The following is a 17,099-nucleotide window of genomic DNA, read 5'->3' as shown; positions in this document are numbered from 1 at the left end:
ATATTTCCTCTAACCACTCCCTGTATGCACGACCCTTTATAGTTATCCCACTTTTTGAGTTAAGTTCTGAGAGTCCTAAGTTATTAAGACTCTAGTCATAGTCTTGACTAGTTCAACTCTCTTTAACAACACTTCTCTCACCTGACCCAAACCACTTGTGTACTCACTGTTCTTATCAAGTCTAAAGGGTAAAATATATGCACTCATTCAATATGATATATTAAAACTAGCACAAGAAAATTCTATAAAAGCCTTCATGTAATAATTTAAATAAGGAAATGCTAAGATTTTGAAAATGCTAGAGTTCAGGGTATTACATCACAATCTCTCACCCATTTCATCAAACAGTCTTCTAGCTTTCTTCATTCTCACAGAATCAACTAGCCCACTTATCGGGGGGGGGGGGGTCCCACCAAAAAAACTATACAGGCATCATCTTCGCTTTCATATTTTCGACAAACATCATACCAAAAAGTAATCATCTTCATTATACTATTCAAAATGAACAAAAACAAATGTCTTCACATAGACACATACTCACAATAGATCTTGACAAGTATAACAAAAGACATCCAAAAGTTAAAATATGACACTAATGAAATCGTGATTTGCGAAGTTTCTTATCAAATTCATCTATTACTAACTCTATATCAACTTCGTTACCAAACTCCCTTTCGATGTATATAACCATGCATCTTGTTACGGAGTCGTGTTTTGACAAGTTTCATAGCTGAAAAGGCTCGTTCAGCAGTCGTTGTGGAGATAGGAAGAGTCAAGACAAGACGAATCAATCTATCAATCAAATGATAAATAGTTGACTTTCTTGTTTCAACTAAAGCTCGACATAACTCAAAAATGGTAGACAATTTCTGAAAACGAAGGATGGCGAGTCACATCAAGCTTATAATGTTGTAGTTGACTTCTCAAAATAAGTATCTCATGCTTCGTGAAGTCTTCACAATAATATTTCTCGGCGAGTTTGCAAATATCATCAATATAAAAGTGCTTAAAAGTATCTTTCAGGTCCAAAGCTGAACTAAGATAAAGAAGCTCTATTGCCTCCTCAGAGAATCTACTATCCAACTCCACCAACTGGTAATCTATTACAGCATTGAATATATCAACGTGGTAGTGATGCTTAACTGTAATACAATCATTCTGCTAGCAAGAACGACGTGTACCCGTCATATGACGAGAGCTCATATTAGGAATATCAATGTCATGCTTCTTGCAAAAAGAAATCACATCCCCAAGGAAACTATCCCAACTTGCTTCTCTAAACTCTTGAAGATGCTCCTTCGTACTTGAGACTAAACCCATGGCATTTAGAATGTCTTGAGACTTCACTTGCAAGGTTGTACATAGTACATTTGTGATTCCCATAATCTTATGCAATAAATGAAACATAAAGACAAATTGAAAGTCTCTCATAGCAACATAAGAACCCTTAATTAGCTTCCCCACGCATGGTGTTACTAGACCCATTTTTCATGATGAGTTCAAAAACCATACAAATTGCATCATATATCTCCATTAAGCTACAAATGGATCCATAGTGAGAACTCTATCAAGTTTCTCCAGCTCGTTGCAATGTATAAACTTGATTAGCACCTCGTCCACTATTAAGCTCACCAATTGCTAACAAATTTTCAATTTCTTCTTTTCGAGCTTTCTCTAACTCTTTCTTCCTCTTAGGCGGAACATGGAGATTAACAATGAATGCCAACTTTGAAAAGAATAACCAAACATCGAAAACGTCTTTAGAAGCCGCAACTAATACAAGTTGAAGTCGATGCGCAAAACAATGCACATAATATGCATAAGGACACTCCTTAAGAAATAGTGTTTGTAATCTATTTCATTGACCACGTATATTACTAGCACCATCATAACTTTGGTCTCTCATATTTCCAATAAGCAAATTCTTACTAGCAAGAACTTTGGAAATCTCTTTTTTAAAAGTTAATGCACAAGTGTCTTCAACACCAACAATAGCAAAAAACATCTCTCTAACAAAACCATCACGATTAACAAATTTTATAATAATTGTCATTTGCTCTCTCCGTAAATTATCTTGTGCTTCATCCACAAGGATACAAAACTTTGCATCACCAACATCCTCACGTATTTTCTTTCTCACATTTTCGATAAATATATGCAAAAGTGCCTTTTGAATATCATGTGAAGTATACATGGCATTTCCCGAACAATTACCAGCTATTTTAGCAACTTTCTTATTCAATGGTACAATTTTGAAAACTCAAACATTGCAAGGAAGCTTCCACAATTCTTTGATTTCTTTGACTCATCATGGCCTCTAAAAGGAAACCCTTGTAGTGCAAGCATCCGAATACATTGAACAACATTTCGGTGTAGGATTCGATTATTTGCAATCGCTTCATTAGAAAGTCTATTGATAACACTATCTATATGTCGAGAAGGATTCATTAGATTCTCACAATACAATGTTGCCGACCTATGTGGAGAACAAAGACCACCTTCATGTTTCAAAAAGGACATTGCTTCCCACTGTTAACTTTCCTCCAATTTTGAAACCCATTAATAGTAAACACCAGATGCTTCGGAGGATTGGTTTTAAAGAGAAAACAATAGAAACAATATGCTCTATCCTTGTGGAGTGAGTACTCTAGCCAAGAAAATAGTTTGTACCAAGTAGCGTTGAACCGACGTCCTTGCTTTCCAAATATAGTCAATGGATAATCTTTTTTGTTTTCATGAGCAGGTCGACAAGGTCCCATTCTAAGATAAGCTACTCGGACTTTATCACGCTTAACAAGCGGATATTTATATATAACAATACATTTACCTGGATCACGTTCAAATAGAGAAGTAACATCAACTTCCATAGGTGTAACTTCTTGAGCTTTGGAAGAATGTTCAACTCCGACTCTTTGGATTCGAGAAGAAGGTTCAACTCTTTCAATTTCGACAACTTGAATTTTGGTAGGGTGTTGCTCATCCCCATCAAGTTTTGAATTATCAAGAATAGATGTTGAAATTTCGTCACTTTCCAGTTTATCATCTTTTCGCTTATAGAACGATAGAAGAGTTAATGGTTTTTTGGGCGCTTGATGATGTGACATTGTAACCTAAGATATTAAATAATTATCAATATACAATAGATAGAGAAAATAATTATTATTTGGTGTTATCACATCATCGACACAATCCAAAATTTCTAATGTATAAAATAAAATCCAATTCAAACAAATAGTTCTATTGGTGTCACTAAATCCCTAGACAAATAAACAAATTCATATAAACAATTTAAATAAATTGGTCTTAACTAAACTAATGTCTAATGTATAAACATTTAAACAACTAAACAAGTATCATAATAAGTTAATAAATTGAGAATAATTGAACTAAAAAATTTACCTTATGAGAATAATAAGGGTTTGCAAGTCGAAGAAGTGAATAGCCGAATAAAAGAATAAACAAATACTGAAATACTCCCAATACTAAGATACTACCCGACAGTGTTGTCACCCGAGAGGCCGAGAGTTTAGAACTTTAGAAGTTCTAACTTCTGAGTTACCCGAGAGGTGAGAGGCCGAGAGTTTATCTCTATTCATTATTTCTTTTGAGCAACTTCTAACTCTGTTCGTTATTTATAATTTTCTATTCGTTATTTTTAACTTTCTAATGGGCTGGGCTAAGTTCGTTTGTTGGGTTTAAAATTATATTTTGAACTCTACGACTTTTTTTTTAAAAAAGCTTGGGGAGTTGGGGGTGCTCCCCCCCCCAACTAAATACATCCGGCACTTCAATCTCCTCTAATTGAGTTTATATCAATTAGTGAAATCATCCTATTTATATTTGAACACGTGTTTGGTTGGAGATGTGCTGTGCATGACATGTTTTTGACCGTTGATTTTGACTGTTGATGAGGTTTGTCAGGATAATGACACGTGACAATGGAGGGGGGGACATGAATAAGGGTAATTTGGTTATTTTAAGAAAGCAAGAGTAGTAGGTGTCATTTAGTAAAAAAAAAAATTATGTTCATTGGATTAAGTGGATCTGATGATGTCATATGGCAAATGGATTGAATTTGGTCTTGAGATAGTCAATGGGTTTTTTGGTCATTTTACTTGTAGAGATGGATATTTGTAACTGCACATGCACTAATGAGATGGAGTCGAGTCCACGACTACTGACTTGGTTATGTTGTGAAATTGGGGATGAAATACTAATAATGGAAGAAGTGGAGACAGATATATAAAAATCAATAGACAAATGTCAAGAAATATAACAATGCTGCGTGTAAAGTTCAAGTGTGCATACCATCAAAAAAAAAGTTCAAGTGTGCAGGAGTATTATATAGTTATATTAATTTGTTTATTACTTTGTTAGTCTCATACTCTAATGTTTCTTTTCTATTTATTTTATTTTTTTCTTTATAAAATCATTACTAATTACATGTTATATACGTACGCCAATCGGCCATCGGATGTGGAGAGAGAAAATGAATCATCAAGATTCACTGGCATCACGGTTGATGGGGACATGCAACAAGCCAACAATACGGAAGTATCAATTAAGTAGGGCACCCATTAAGCAGAAACAAACAACTGCTAGCTCATGAAATTAAAGTATAGTTGAGTAGCTGACACTAGGAGTCTAGGGTACAAGTGGGCAGGGATCGGGTCGGATTCGGTATATCCGAATCCGAATCCGAATAATTTTACAGTATCCGAATCCGAACCTGATTATATCCGAAATTTAATATCCGAATCCGATCCGAACCCGACTGAATCCAACTAACCCGATCGGATAACACTAAAAATTCAAAAAAAATTCAAAAATTATATCCGAATCGGAACCCAAACCGAACATACTCGAACCCGAATTCAACCCGAATACATAAACGGACATTACTCAACCCGCCCGATGGCCTTCTATACCTGTTTTACCGACCGTGATTCCATAGGTACAACTTTTGTAAGCTGTTACTGCTGCTGGCCTTCTATACCTGTTTTATTGCCGTGATTCGAAATTTCTAATATTTACATAAAAATTCCTCCAGAAACCACTGAGTTGGGGATATACATATACTGGTACACTGTAGATTGATAGAGTTATTTGGTATATATTTTGCGCAAAAACATGCTAAATCAAGAAAAATTACTGACGCCATCAACAAAATAAGTTGCAGAATTACGCTCTTCTTACCTTATGAATTTATGATCTCCGACAAAAAAAGGATACCACTGACAAAATTTGCTGAGAATGGCCTGGCACCAGGCTGACGTAATTCATAAAAACTGGGTGGGCTTTAGATGTAATTCATAAAGTCAACGGGTTTTAGGCTAATAAAGACCGGAATCAGGATTTTCCTTTCCGTCCCCGAACTTACTAACTAAGTGCGAGTTCATAACTTCCAAAGATTACATTAGTATTTCAAATTCTCAATGTTTTAGTAACTGAAAAGGGCAAGGAAGCTAAGGTGTAAATTTCCAGGTTTTGGTCTCCTAAGCATTACTGGTTTTTACAACACTAGACCCACATAAAACCTTGTATCCTGTAATCTTTAACAGTTTGAATGTTAATATGTTGTCTTAAGCTAAAGCTCACATATCTAAATGTACGAACCGAAGAACACAGATAACTCAAAGTATCAAACACAAACGGGTGAAAAGGCATCAATAACCACACAAGCAGACTGCATATTTATAATTCCTAAAAATTACAAGGAAAAATTACATCTCATATCATGAAATATCTGCCAAATATCTTTGGTAGTCACTAGCTACTTTCTTCAATTTAACATTACTAACACATGCATAGAAAGATGTTAGAGAGTGGACCAGTGAAAACACATATAATAACCTCTCCTCATAGCATGCTGTCTGTTCTTGCAGGCAATCTTCTGAAGAAGTTAAGTGGCACGGAAGGAAGCTTGTGTTGGAACCTAGGGTGCCTCAATGCATAAAACCCCAAGAGAAGCGCCACAACTCGAAATGGTGTAACGTATAGCACAACAGCAGCAATCAAACAGAATGTAGTAAATAGAGCTGTAGCTCTTGGGTCTCGCCAGCTCAGCAGGGATAACAACCTCTCACCTTGAGTTGCCAAGTCACCAACCACAGTCTGTATCCTCCCTGCAACACTTCTTAACCGATCATATCTCATCCTCACAATGTCGGAAGGCCGAGAAGTAGGGAAAGTATCAAACTCCTCATCCAATTCATCAGGGTGTACGCTATCAGCATAAGACAATCGTGTATCCATGTGAGGAGGGTGTCTAGGTCTCCATCTATAATGCCAAACACCAATTAAGAAAAGGTAGAGAAATACTGTGGGTAGTATCAACTCTGGATATAGAACAAGTATCAAAAACAGAATGTGGATCAGAACTGTTGTAATTGGGTTTTTCCAATTGCATATCTGATCAAACCACTTGAAAACCTTGATCATACCACTTAGAACTCCCATAATTCTATAGAAATTAGCTCTGCTCCTCCTCATACTCCACATGTGTGAATCCACATCCAACATATACTCGATAACCTCTTTCCTCAAAGGCGGCTCAGCACGGCTTAGCTTCATTGAGACGATTTGTGTAGCTTGGTGCCTCAAGTTATCAAGCTGAGTAACAAAAAGTGAATGAAGATAGTGCATTTTTGGCAACAGAGGTTGCGAGTATATATGCATCATATTCAGCAAAGACGAGCATGTAAACCTTACAGCCAGCTGAATCTCACCCATCTTCTTCACCCCTGATGAATGCAAGACCAGAAGTGGATATGCATGAGTGTAGACCCGATCTGTTTCTAGTGTAGAAAGCCGAATCCTCACTTTTCCAATCCTCGAGTCCTTAGCACCCCCAGTTTTATCTCCTCCATGTAAATGACAGTTGTCAAAGACCCCAATTGTAATGACAGTACATGGATCAAACACCTCCCAAGTGTACTGCTCATTCCACTTTGGAGTAGCACTATCAATGATTGTCCTTGTTCTGACCCACTTCTGCCCATATTTAGCCACACAATAAGCATCTGTGGTTCCTCGTCCGTCTTTCGTCTTCATAGGCAACAAACCTTGAGCAGTCAAAATCCCCACTTCTAAAATGCCAATGCTTTGCTTCCACAGTTGTTTTGCCGTCGGCCTAAGATCACTGCTATAATGTGTTGATTCGTCCAGAACATGATAACCACCTTCCAGACAAATCCTCAGATGAATTCTACTAGCAAATTTAATTTCTTTCTTCTCCCCTTCAATAACCACATGCTTTTCAAGATTATACCACCTTGTATTCACAACCCTATGATCCAACCTCCTCTGAACACTTTGCAAGGGAATCACACACTTACCCAGAAATTCATCTTTGTTGGGCGCAACACGATCTTCAACACTCAAAATCAATAGTTCCTCAAATGGTTCAGAAGCAACAAACATCAAATCCTCGTTCCACAATGGATTGATGTTCTTGCTCTGCGAAATCCTAGTTCTCAAAGCCTGATTTCCGAGGATCGCCTTGACATAAACTTCTGGGTACCTACCCTTATCAGTTGGTAGCAAGTCCTGAGCTTCGATCACATTGACCCTAAGATACCAAAGCTTGGGAGAAAGATACACCTTCGACTGAATGCTTGCAAGGCCGTCATTGCTAACCGCTGCCGCATCTGAATGCCATGCTTCAGGAAATGCTTCATCGGCTTGGGTACCCATCCAAATAGCCAACATAAGCTCCCCTTTAACCTTATCCCCTTTTCGATCATCCAGTCTATACCATTGTGGCGCTAAAGGACTATCTGGTGGAACGCGCTTCGGCACTTCGTTGAGATCAAATATAACCCTTCCAATAATATCATCCTTGACAAAATCCTTATCTTTCACAACAATTTCAACTACAGATGCTTGAATTCGTTCCTTTGAAAATGCAAAAACCTGATTCCATTCAGGATTCGTTTTCTTTTCGAAATGCCGAGTAGTTCCTTTGTAGTTTCCAAGCTTCACTTCAACATAAGGGTCACAACTTCCAGTAACATCTTTTGTTGGCAACTCTTTCGCTTTAACAACTCTAACATAAAGGTATTGCATCTGTTCAACAAGGTCATAGGTGCTGGTATGTTTGTCACCAGTTATACCACCACCACCAAGATGGGGTGTGGTCTCCTTTAAGGAGAAATCTTCATGTGGGTGAGTAGGCCTATGCATTGTCTACGTAAAAAGAACAACACAACAACAACAACAAAATGCTGTAGAATCCCAAACTCTACAACCCCAAGACTTGAGTTATACAGAACGGTTAACACTTGAGAGCAAAATACACCATGGGGATTCAAAAGTTTGCAACTTTTTCACAAATGTTGGAACATTTCTCCATGACTGACTCCATTTAACTTCAAAACAAATAAATAACTGAAAAAACTATGAGAAAATGAAACTCTAGAATAGGTTTATTTTCAGTACAAGTACAAATGAGAGAACCTTGTGAACAAACATCAAAATGCACCAAAGTTAAACCTGCAAAAACAGAGTGAAAAATGGAAGAACATATTATCTTTCAACATACATTGCATTCAAACACTAAAAAGATTTGTTTTTTTTAACAGAGAAACAAGTATAAGTGTTGCAGAAGCAAATGTACCTTAGACAATGTTGAAGATTATGAGAAAACAACTCTCTAAACTACAGGTTGGCTGGTGTTCTTTCAAGAGAGAGGAGAAGAGAAAAAGAGATGATGGGTTAGTGAATCTACAGAATCCACTACACTGGTGAACTGAACCCAACTTATCACTTTTTTTTTTTTTTTTTTTTTTTTTTTTTTTTTGGGTAAACAGCCTAACAGAGAATCCGAGGTACACGTTCGAAGAACTTGGTCGGATTTGTATGTTTCACACATGCGAGGACTCGCTGTCGGCTCCTTTAGGAACCACTCACTGGAAACTGCGCCCAATATACTAAATAAACGAGTATGCAAATCTTAAAACCCGGCATTCAAGATCGATAATTAGTATGGTTTTTTTGTATTCTAATTGTAATTACATAGGGGGGGGCGGGAGGCACATCTAATTTAATATAAGAAATAATTATATTATTTAAGTGATTAGGGAGTTTTTTTTCTAAATTATTAATAAAATAGGACTTGTTTTAAATTAAGGGAGAAAAATAGAGAATAATTATATAATTTAAATTACATTAAGAGAGTTATTCTAAATTATTAATAAATTGGGAGTTTCTAATTTTTGTTAGGGAAGTGTTTATAAATTGAATAAATAGAAATATTTCAATTTGTCTACTCGATAGTGGAGAGTGGGTTCCTCAAAATCCGGCTATCATATAGTGTAGAGATTACTAATTGTCTAACGATCCTATAATTACCAACTTACCATTACTATTAACATCCCCGTCATGTATGGATGGAGCCAGGAATTTGGGTTAGGAGAACAAGGTATATAAGTGGGCAATAATACACTATTCTGAATTTTTTTTGGAAAGGTGAAGCCTTATAGATTCAAAAAAAATTGTGTTTATTATTGTGTATTTTCATGTTTTTCAAACTGTTTGGGGTGGGAGCTGTCTCCGTCCTTGCATGACGTTCATAGCTTCATACTACCCTATTGGAAACATATGTAAACATGCGTGGAGTGACTGGTTAAAGAAAAGGTAAAAGACATTTGATTTCAACGAAATCATATATAATTTCAAAATAAATTTTGTGAATCTTTTGTTTTATTTATTTTTTTCTAGGGTAATTTTTGGCATTGTTCTAGAGTAGGTACACAACCTCTGACCCAAAGAGACAGAGGCACAAACTATGCGAGGAGAACTAGACTTGACTAAGCGATTGCATATCTGGTGTTTTGATGGACTGTAAAAATTTAGCTTAAATTTTACAATACAGGAAAACAAGTTTATCTTAAAGAGCTACCTCAGTAATACATAACATTTATGTTTGTACTTCACCATTGGATGTCTTGTACAAACTCGAATCTTAAATATCAAACCCATTTTCCATGGAAAAAAAAAAAAAAAAAAAAGCCGCAAATGCTACACACCAAAAACAATCCAAAAAAAAGCTTGCAAAATCAAATCTGTTTTGTGTGAAAATGTTGTGCACGTGACATTTTAGCCAAGGTCTCACATGGTTAGACCGTTGCCATTTATTAATTAGCAATTTTTGAATTAGATACCAGTATTACAGTATATATGGATATACGAATATACCTATCACGCAGAGATGTATTTCGTGGGTCCTTTTCTTCAATGAATGTGGAGACCCACTATGAGATAAAAACATGGAAAACAAACAAACATTCTTGGTCGGCGCAGAGGAAAAGCCAAAAGCAAATGCATCAAATAGTCCACTTATTGAGAAAAGTGGATTTCGGAGATAACTGGCAGAGAACTTTTCCAGAATTCCAGCTCACCTTCCCCTAGGCCCTAGTACCTACACACCTAGTCTTAGGACCATTTTTACAAGGCATTGTCCAATAGTGGATCTTTGTACGTGACTATAAAAGAGATTCTTGCTCGGGCCCTGAACGCTGGACTCCACATAAATTTGGGATCTCCATCAAAATATTCGAAAGTTCCTCTTCTTCAGTGGCATTTTTACCCACTGATGTTGAACACTCCTATCACCTATGGTGAAAGAATTCGTTCTCGACGGGAAGACAAAGGAATTATATTGCGCCTCTAACAGCTCGCCTGTCTAAGATATCATACATTTCTCAAACAAAAAGGTCACTGTGATTTATTCTCTAACGAATTTATCTTAAATATACTTATTTCTACAATATCAGACATTTAGTTGAGCCCTTTTGAGAGTTCCGAATTACCATACTACACGAACCAATTCAAGATATACATGCTTGGGCCATGGACAGCCATTGAACCAGAGTTACACAAAATAGGAATGACTCTGTCATGTGGCTGGAGCAAATCACTGATTCTCCTCATTGTGAACATTACCATGGTTGAGAGCAGCATAGCACTGATGTCTAGAGTTTCACAGATTCTGTTTCTATGCCAATCAATATATGCGGACCCAGCTGCATGAGAAAATGAATTTGAACGAATAGTATAGCATCGGCAAACAAATAACAATCAACACAAAAAGAGGTACTCTGACGTCTGATCTATCCAATAAGTTCAGAGAAACTAGCAAAGACTACATAGTGGCAAAGACTAAATACTGTCCACAATTCAAAGACACCATATTGCTCCTAAACAATGATAACCTATACGTGGAAGGAAAACCATCAAAGATATTTTATCATTTAATTTCTTCCAACACAGTAAGAAATTATAAGGTCCCAGTCGCTGGTGATATAAATGGTGTCTGTGTGCGTATAGTAGAACAAGATCCTGAAATGAAGTTACAAGCTTCACAAGGAAATTCCAGAAAATCACGCAATAGGATACTATACAGTGCTAAGGTGGCCATAACTCTATTCTGCTTCTGATAGTTCAGCATTTCTGACATACAAGAAACCGCTGCCCATAATCATATATAGTAACTCCACACAAACGTTGAAATGATGTAAATATTTTCCTGGTATTAGATTGAAAACAAAACAATCAGTAAATATGCAGAAATTACATACCATATAGATAAGCACATTAGATGAAGGTCGTGAAGCTCTTCTATCTTCGAACTCAACTCATATGCCCCTGAAATTCAATTCAGAACAGTGTGGCCACATATGTTCCTCTTTAAAAACACTATAGGGACTAATAATTTAAGACAGAAAAATTCATCTCTTCCAATAAACTAGTGGCCAAGTCTAACTTCTCAGCTTTCTTTGAATTACTGATCAATGAGCGGTATATATAGATTGAAGGATGGATCCCTCTCCTTTTCATTTGGCCAAAATATCCCAGTGCTTCCTTAATATGCCCTAATCGACCAAAGCTATCAATCACTGCAGTATACGTTTGCAAGTCTGGATCAACTCCGTTCTCTCGCATTTCCTGTAAAAAGACAACACACAAATCCAATCTCCCCAATTTTCTAAAGCTGTTAATCAAGGTGTTATAAGATATGATATCTGGGATGAGACTGAACTCTTTCATGGAAGCAAAGGCATGAAGCATCTCATCTATCCAACCTGCTCGGCCCAAGATATCCATAACTATGTTATATGTAACCCGGTCTGGTTTACAATTGAGACCCTTCATAAGATCAAATATCATTATAGCTTTATCTATCTGCTTGGATTCAGCAAAGGCAATGATAATCCTGTTTATGATAATGGTGCTTTTCGGACATTTCATTTCTGACACTTCACCAACGAATTTAAGTAAGGGTACAAAATCTGTTGAATTTAAAAAGGCTTTGGCAAGAGTAGGATAAAAGAGCGGATTTAGAAAGTTGCAGGATACTAAGGCATCCTTGAATATCTTCGACAATAGTTCAAAATCTTTCCCTTCATGCACAACTGTCAGAAGCAAATTATACGTTCTTGGGCCCAAGAAAATATGTTTATTGTGTAGACTCTGCAATAATCTAGCCGCGTCTGCAACGTTACCTGATTTGCATAGTCTCTCAATATAAGCAGTACATGTTTCCTTGTAAAACACCGGATCATTCTCTTCTTCAGCGATAAGTCCAGACAAAACCCCGTCCGTCACCTTATGATCACTAGTAGATGCTTGTGTCACCACCAATTGGTAACCGTTAACATATTTACTTAGAATGGCAACGTACGACCACATCCTACTAACCCCAAGATGGGCCGATGGTAAACCCTTCTGCAGCAATGGACATAGAAGTCACTAATGTTAGCAAGGTATTATGACAAAGCACTCTAAACAAAAAGAAATGTCAACAAACAAATGGATCATGCTTTACCATAAGTTTCTCTTCAGGCATTCTTAACCCCATACATGAAAAAATACCAAGTGAAGATACAACAGAAGTGCAACAACAACATTCACTAAAGTACACAAATGAACCTTGGGATAAATATAAAATAAACTAAATATGTTTACCCTTATCTTGTTGAACAAAGATATTCTCTATCCACAAAACCATAACTCCAATAACACCCCTCCTTCCTAAATCTTGATAGGATCTTCATTTTTATTAGAATTAAGACTTTTTAGGTTCATGAGGACCTTGTTAATATCATAACCACTCATACACTGACTCAAAGCATTTCATTTCTTTCTAGCGTAAACCCTGAGACAGAGAATAGAACTAACAACCACACATGTTCATTGGTTCACAAAGACAGAACATATCTACATGATGACTGATACGACATGGACACAACAACACTACAAATCCTAAACAACTAGGATAGGGTACAACGATGATACTTCACTAAAACAATAAATTCCTTCACATAATAAGATTAGTTATACATAAATACATAACAGACTCATCAATATATCAAATCAGTTTATCTTATTACCAACAACATTTAATAGCAACTGTTGTAACTTCCAAGTCATTTACATGCAACAATCTTTCATCAATCGTTAGCACATTGTTTTAAGTGGGAACATATGACATTCAAACCACCACATGCATCAACTATGTCGATTGTTCACTAATAACAAGTTTTAGAAACTTTAGGTGTTAGAGTTACTTCATTACGAGTATCTAACATGTATCCAATGTTGCCTTCTTGGAGAGTATAGAACGATAAACTAGGGTAAAAAGGATTTGTTTGTTTTAGTAAGTGGTTTCACACTCCACTCTCACTTACTCACTGTTAATTAGTTAAGTACCAGTACAATTTATCAATTTGAAAAGTTAATTTCATAATAGTAATAACAATTATCTATCAATAAACTCGGAATATAGTAGCAAATTAAAAAATAAGAGATGAAATGAGGTGAAGAAGAGAGGGAAAACTAACCAGTTTTGAGGTGTTAGAAAGAGAAACGCGCGGCATCAACATGTCTTTCGATCACTCGCGCCTGGCAGTTTAAAATTTGGTTCGTTGTTAAGGGATTGTTTGTTTTGCGGGTTTTCCAAACAAATGGGTAAATGGGTGGGAAATTAGTTTTCATCGTAAGGCCCACAATTCCGTAAATCGGTATTTTCCTGAAATGAATTGCGCAAGTTTTTTGGGCTGTAAATACTTTTTTAAGAAAATATTTTCCGTGCGAAAAGGAAATGTATTATTATAGTGATTTTTTTTTTAGGTAAGTATAGTGAATATGTTGTAGTCCTTTTTATTAGCAGAATACTTGTAATAGCAACATGAGTTATCGTCCAAGTCATGTAAGTTTAGTTTACTACTATCACTCGGCTAGTAGTTTTTATTGAGGAAAGAGTCTATCATGGGAAAAAAAAATGTCAGAATTTTTTTTTTGATAGGTAAAAAATGTCTTCTAGAATGGTATGTTCTAGGGACGTATGACAAATTAGCTCTAGGCCTCCAAACTTCATCTTAAATTAAGGCCTTCGATTTGTGGAGCTCAATCAAAGACACTAGCTACCATACCTAGCCACTAGTAGTCAAGTATTCGTGACACCCTAGTAGTGGAATTTGGAGTGGTTTTTCGATTAAATTGTTATACACATGATGGAGCATTTACAATAGGATACATTGTGTTTTGTTGTTTTTATCCCCAAATATTGTTAATGAGACCTAAAGCAATTTTTTTTATAAGAAGAAAAATTTTATTAATAATGATAACGAGTTTTACAAATAACTAAGACAAATGTACAACAAACTATGCCACAGGTCCTTTTTGAATAGCAAATCATTTTTTTTTAATCAAATGAAATTTTTATTAATAAAGAGTTTTAATTTACAAATAATTAAGACAATCGTGGATTTTTTTTTTTTTTCTTTTTTCTTTCTAAAGCACCTCCCGTTGAGTACTGCAAAGTTTATATTATGAAAAAATATTCGAGCAGAGCCAATGAATTCATTGTACTATCCTCAGACAACTAAGCCTTGCGTCAGTTATAGGCCAGTTGTGAAAAGAAAACCAAAATAAGTATTGAAGTAAATTTCTTTCCATTTCACAAAATTAACACCATACACGTGTTGATTAATCGTACACGTTCACTGTGAAGAATCTTATTTCTTCAATACCGAAGATTTTTCTATATTGACATATAAGAAATGAACATCCTAAGAAATGAATTTATGTGCATTCTGTAAATGAAAAAGGCGTACTTAAATGGAGTTCTTTATAAAGGAGAAAAATTGAGATTGATTATTTATCAGTTACAACAGTGTGTCTCAAAAGTTAGCATTGAGTTGTTTTCTCCAACATTTTTTGCCAAGAAGATCTGAAGAGAACTGAATAGAGAAAACGACTTTCGGTAATGTTCTAATCTCTATTTGATATTGATGTACTATTAAGAAAAGTTGGTATTGTCATTTCATATTTGAAGTTGGATCCATCAACAAAATAGCAAAGATTGTTCTCTTAAGACTTTCTTTTCTATTCAAAATGTATATGTATCATGCACATATTGTGTTGTTGTCATCTATTTGAAGCAAGGGAAAGCAATATCCACCTTAGAGTAAGAATGATATAGTTTGTCTAGCTTTCGCTTGGAGTCTAATTGCTTTAACCATTTTATGTTTCTTGTGTCTTACTTTGTTGAAGACAAGATGTAGGTATTTTATTTTTTGGCAAGAACTATATAGTCATTAAAAAGGTTTTAGATTTGCATGTTTTAAATTCAGATTTTATATATATGTCAAATTAGTTGTCACTTGAGTGGTCTTGAGCTAGAAAAGAATTTAACAAATAAAATGATGAAAAAAAGAATAAACATAGGTAAAATAAAAGTAAAGGGGGGGAATTATTGTATTTATTATTATTATTATTATTATTTAATTATTATTTATTTATTTATTTATCATTTGTGATGCATGTCTACAAATCTACAAATAAACTCTTCCTCATTTTCCTCTTTCTTCACCTGTCATTTTTTTTTTCTATTTTTTTATGTTATGCAAAAATCGTGAAAGATTTTTTTTGTTCTTTCTTTTCGGGTACATCTTTAGTTGTCCTTGTTATTTTAACATAATTATCACCGCCCTCATCATTTTAAAATGACTTCACATATTTAGAAGAGACAAAAATAAGGGAAATTAACAAAAGGGCTAAGTTAGAATGTGGCATAGCTTTATGACAAAGAAAATAAGATTTTATTTAACAAATTTATTTTTGTCAAATAGATGGGAATATAGTAAGACAAAAACCCGCTTTTATACAGCTTTAAATTCATATATTTTAATTGTAATCAATTACTTACGTATGTTTTTTACCTTTTACATACTGTTAATTCCTTTTGCCAAGTTGGAACAGATTTTATCTGTATTTAATCTGTTTATACTTTTTATAGAATAAAATGATGTCTGGAAATGGACCAAGAAGGCGGAGCGCAAGAATTTTAGCTCTGGAGAATACAGGGAGAGGTAAGGCCCAACAACCAACAAGTGAAGAGTATGAGGCCCTCTTTGAAGATGACAGTGAAGTCCAGAAACAAGACGGGCCAAAGCCCAAATCCGAGCCCACAAAAAGTGGCAAAAAGAAACGAAAACTAAGGCCAGTTAATGAAGTACTAGGGGCGCAATATTCCACCAAGGCCAAGGGAGTACTGGCTGAAACAGTTAAAGTTGCACAGGTCAGAAATTATAAGGGAATACTTTTTTTTTTTCATCTGTGATCCTACATTTTCTTATTATTATGTTTTACATCCTTACTGTGTAGGGCAGGGATCGGGTCGGATTTGGTTTGGATGTAGCTATATCCGAATCTGAACCCGAATAGTTTCACAATATCCAAATCCGAACTTAAATAAAACCAAAATTTAATATTCGGATAACACTAAAAATAAAAAAATAAAACTCACAAAATTTATTCGAACCCAAATCCAAACCCAACATACCCGAACCCAACCCGAATAATTAAACGGACACAAAAATACACCCAAACCCGATGTATTCGGGTCTACCCGACCTAAATCCTTGCCCCATTACTGTGATGTCACTAAATTTACAGAAACCCTCTTATTTGTGAGGTACTTTCAAGTTACCTACTCTTTCTTTTCCAAATTAGAATCATCCCCTTAGTCAGTTAGTCCTGATCAAACATCGTTGACTTACTGAAAATAAGTAAAAGTGAAAAAAAAAATGAATATT

General features: G+C 35.5%; 2 protein-coding genes across 3 annotated transcripts; both read right to left on the bottom strand.

Annotated features, from left to right (window-relative positions):
* Positions 1 to 5,670: 5,670 nt before the first annotated feature.
* On the bottom strand, positions 5,671 to 8,945 carry LOC147484957 (FT-interacting protein 3-like). Its single transcript, XM_086571073.1, has 2 exons — positions 8,618 to 8,945; positions 5,671 to 8,493 (listed from the first exon to the last, which is right to left on the bottom strand). The coding sequence occupies exon 2, from the start codon at positions 8,182 to 8,184 to the stop codon at positions 5,860 to 5,862; it is 2,325 nt and encodes a 774-aa protein (XP_086427199.1). The 5' UTR covers positions 8,185 to 8,493; positions 8,618 to 8,945; the 3' UTR covers positions 5,671 to 5,859.
* A 1,754-nt stretch (positions 8,946 to 10,699) lies between these two features.
* Positions 10,700 to 14,033, bottom strand: LOC147484956 (Tetratricopeptide repeat (TPR)-like superfamily protein). Of its 2 annotated transcripts, XR_015201219.1 has the most exons (3): positions 13,842 to 14,033; positions 11,580 to 12,726; positions 10,700 to 11,024 (listed from the first exon to the last, which is right to left on the bottom strand). XR_015201219.1 is itself a non-coding variant. In XM_086571074.1 (2 exons), exons 1-2 carry the CDS (start codon positions 13,881 to 13,883, stop codon positions 11,707 to 11,709), a joined length of 1,062 nt encoding a protein of 353 aa, XP_086427200.1. In that variant the 5' UTR covers positions 13,884 to 14,033; the 3' UTR covers positions 11,506 to 11,706. The 2 variants fall into 2 exon arrangements, 1 of the variants encoding a protein (XP_086427200.1); XM_086571074.1 differs by lacking the exon at positions 10,700 to 11,024 and having other exon boundaries at positions 11,506 to 12,726.
* Positions 14,034 to 17,099: the final 3,066 nt, after the last annotated feature.

This window comes from Coptis chinensis, chromosome 7 (genome assembly GCF_015680905.1).
Source record: "Coptis chinensis isolate HL-2020 chromosome 7, ASM1568090v1, whole genome shotgun sequence".
Classification (NCBI taxonomy): domain Eukaryota; kingdom Viridiplantae; phylum Streptophyta; class Magnoliopsida; order Ranunculales; family Ranunculaceae; genus Coptis; species Coptis chinensis.
The sequence above is the reverse complement of the archived record's forward strand: the minus strand, read 5'-3'. Positions and strand labels throughout refer to the sequence as shown.

Excerpts from the sequence above, each read along its gene's own strand:
- LOC147484957 (XM_086571073.1), bottom strand. The coding sequence starts at position 8,184 with ATGCATAGGCCTACTCACCCACATGAAGATTTCTCCTTAAAGGAGACC.
- LOC147484956 (XM_086571074.1), bottom strand. The coding sequence starts at position 13,883 with ATGTTGATGCCGCGCGTTTCTCTTTCTAACACCTCAAAACTG. Across the intron at positions 12,727-13,841 it reads TTTCTAACACCTCAAAACTG|AAGGGTTTACCATCGGCCCA; the intron begins GTTAGTTTTCCC and ends CCATTGCTGCAG.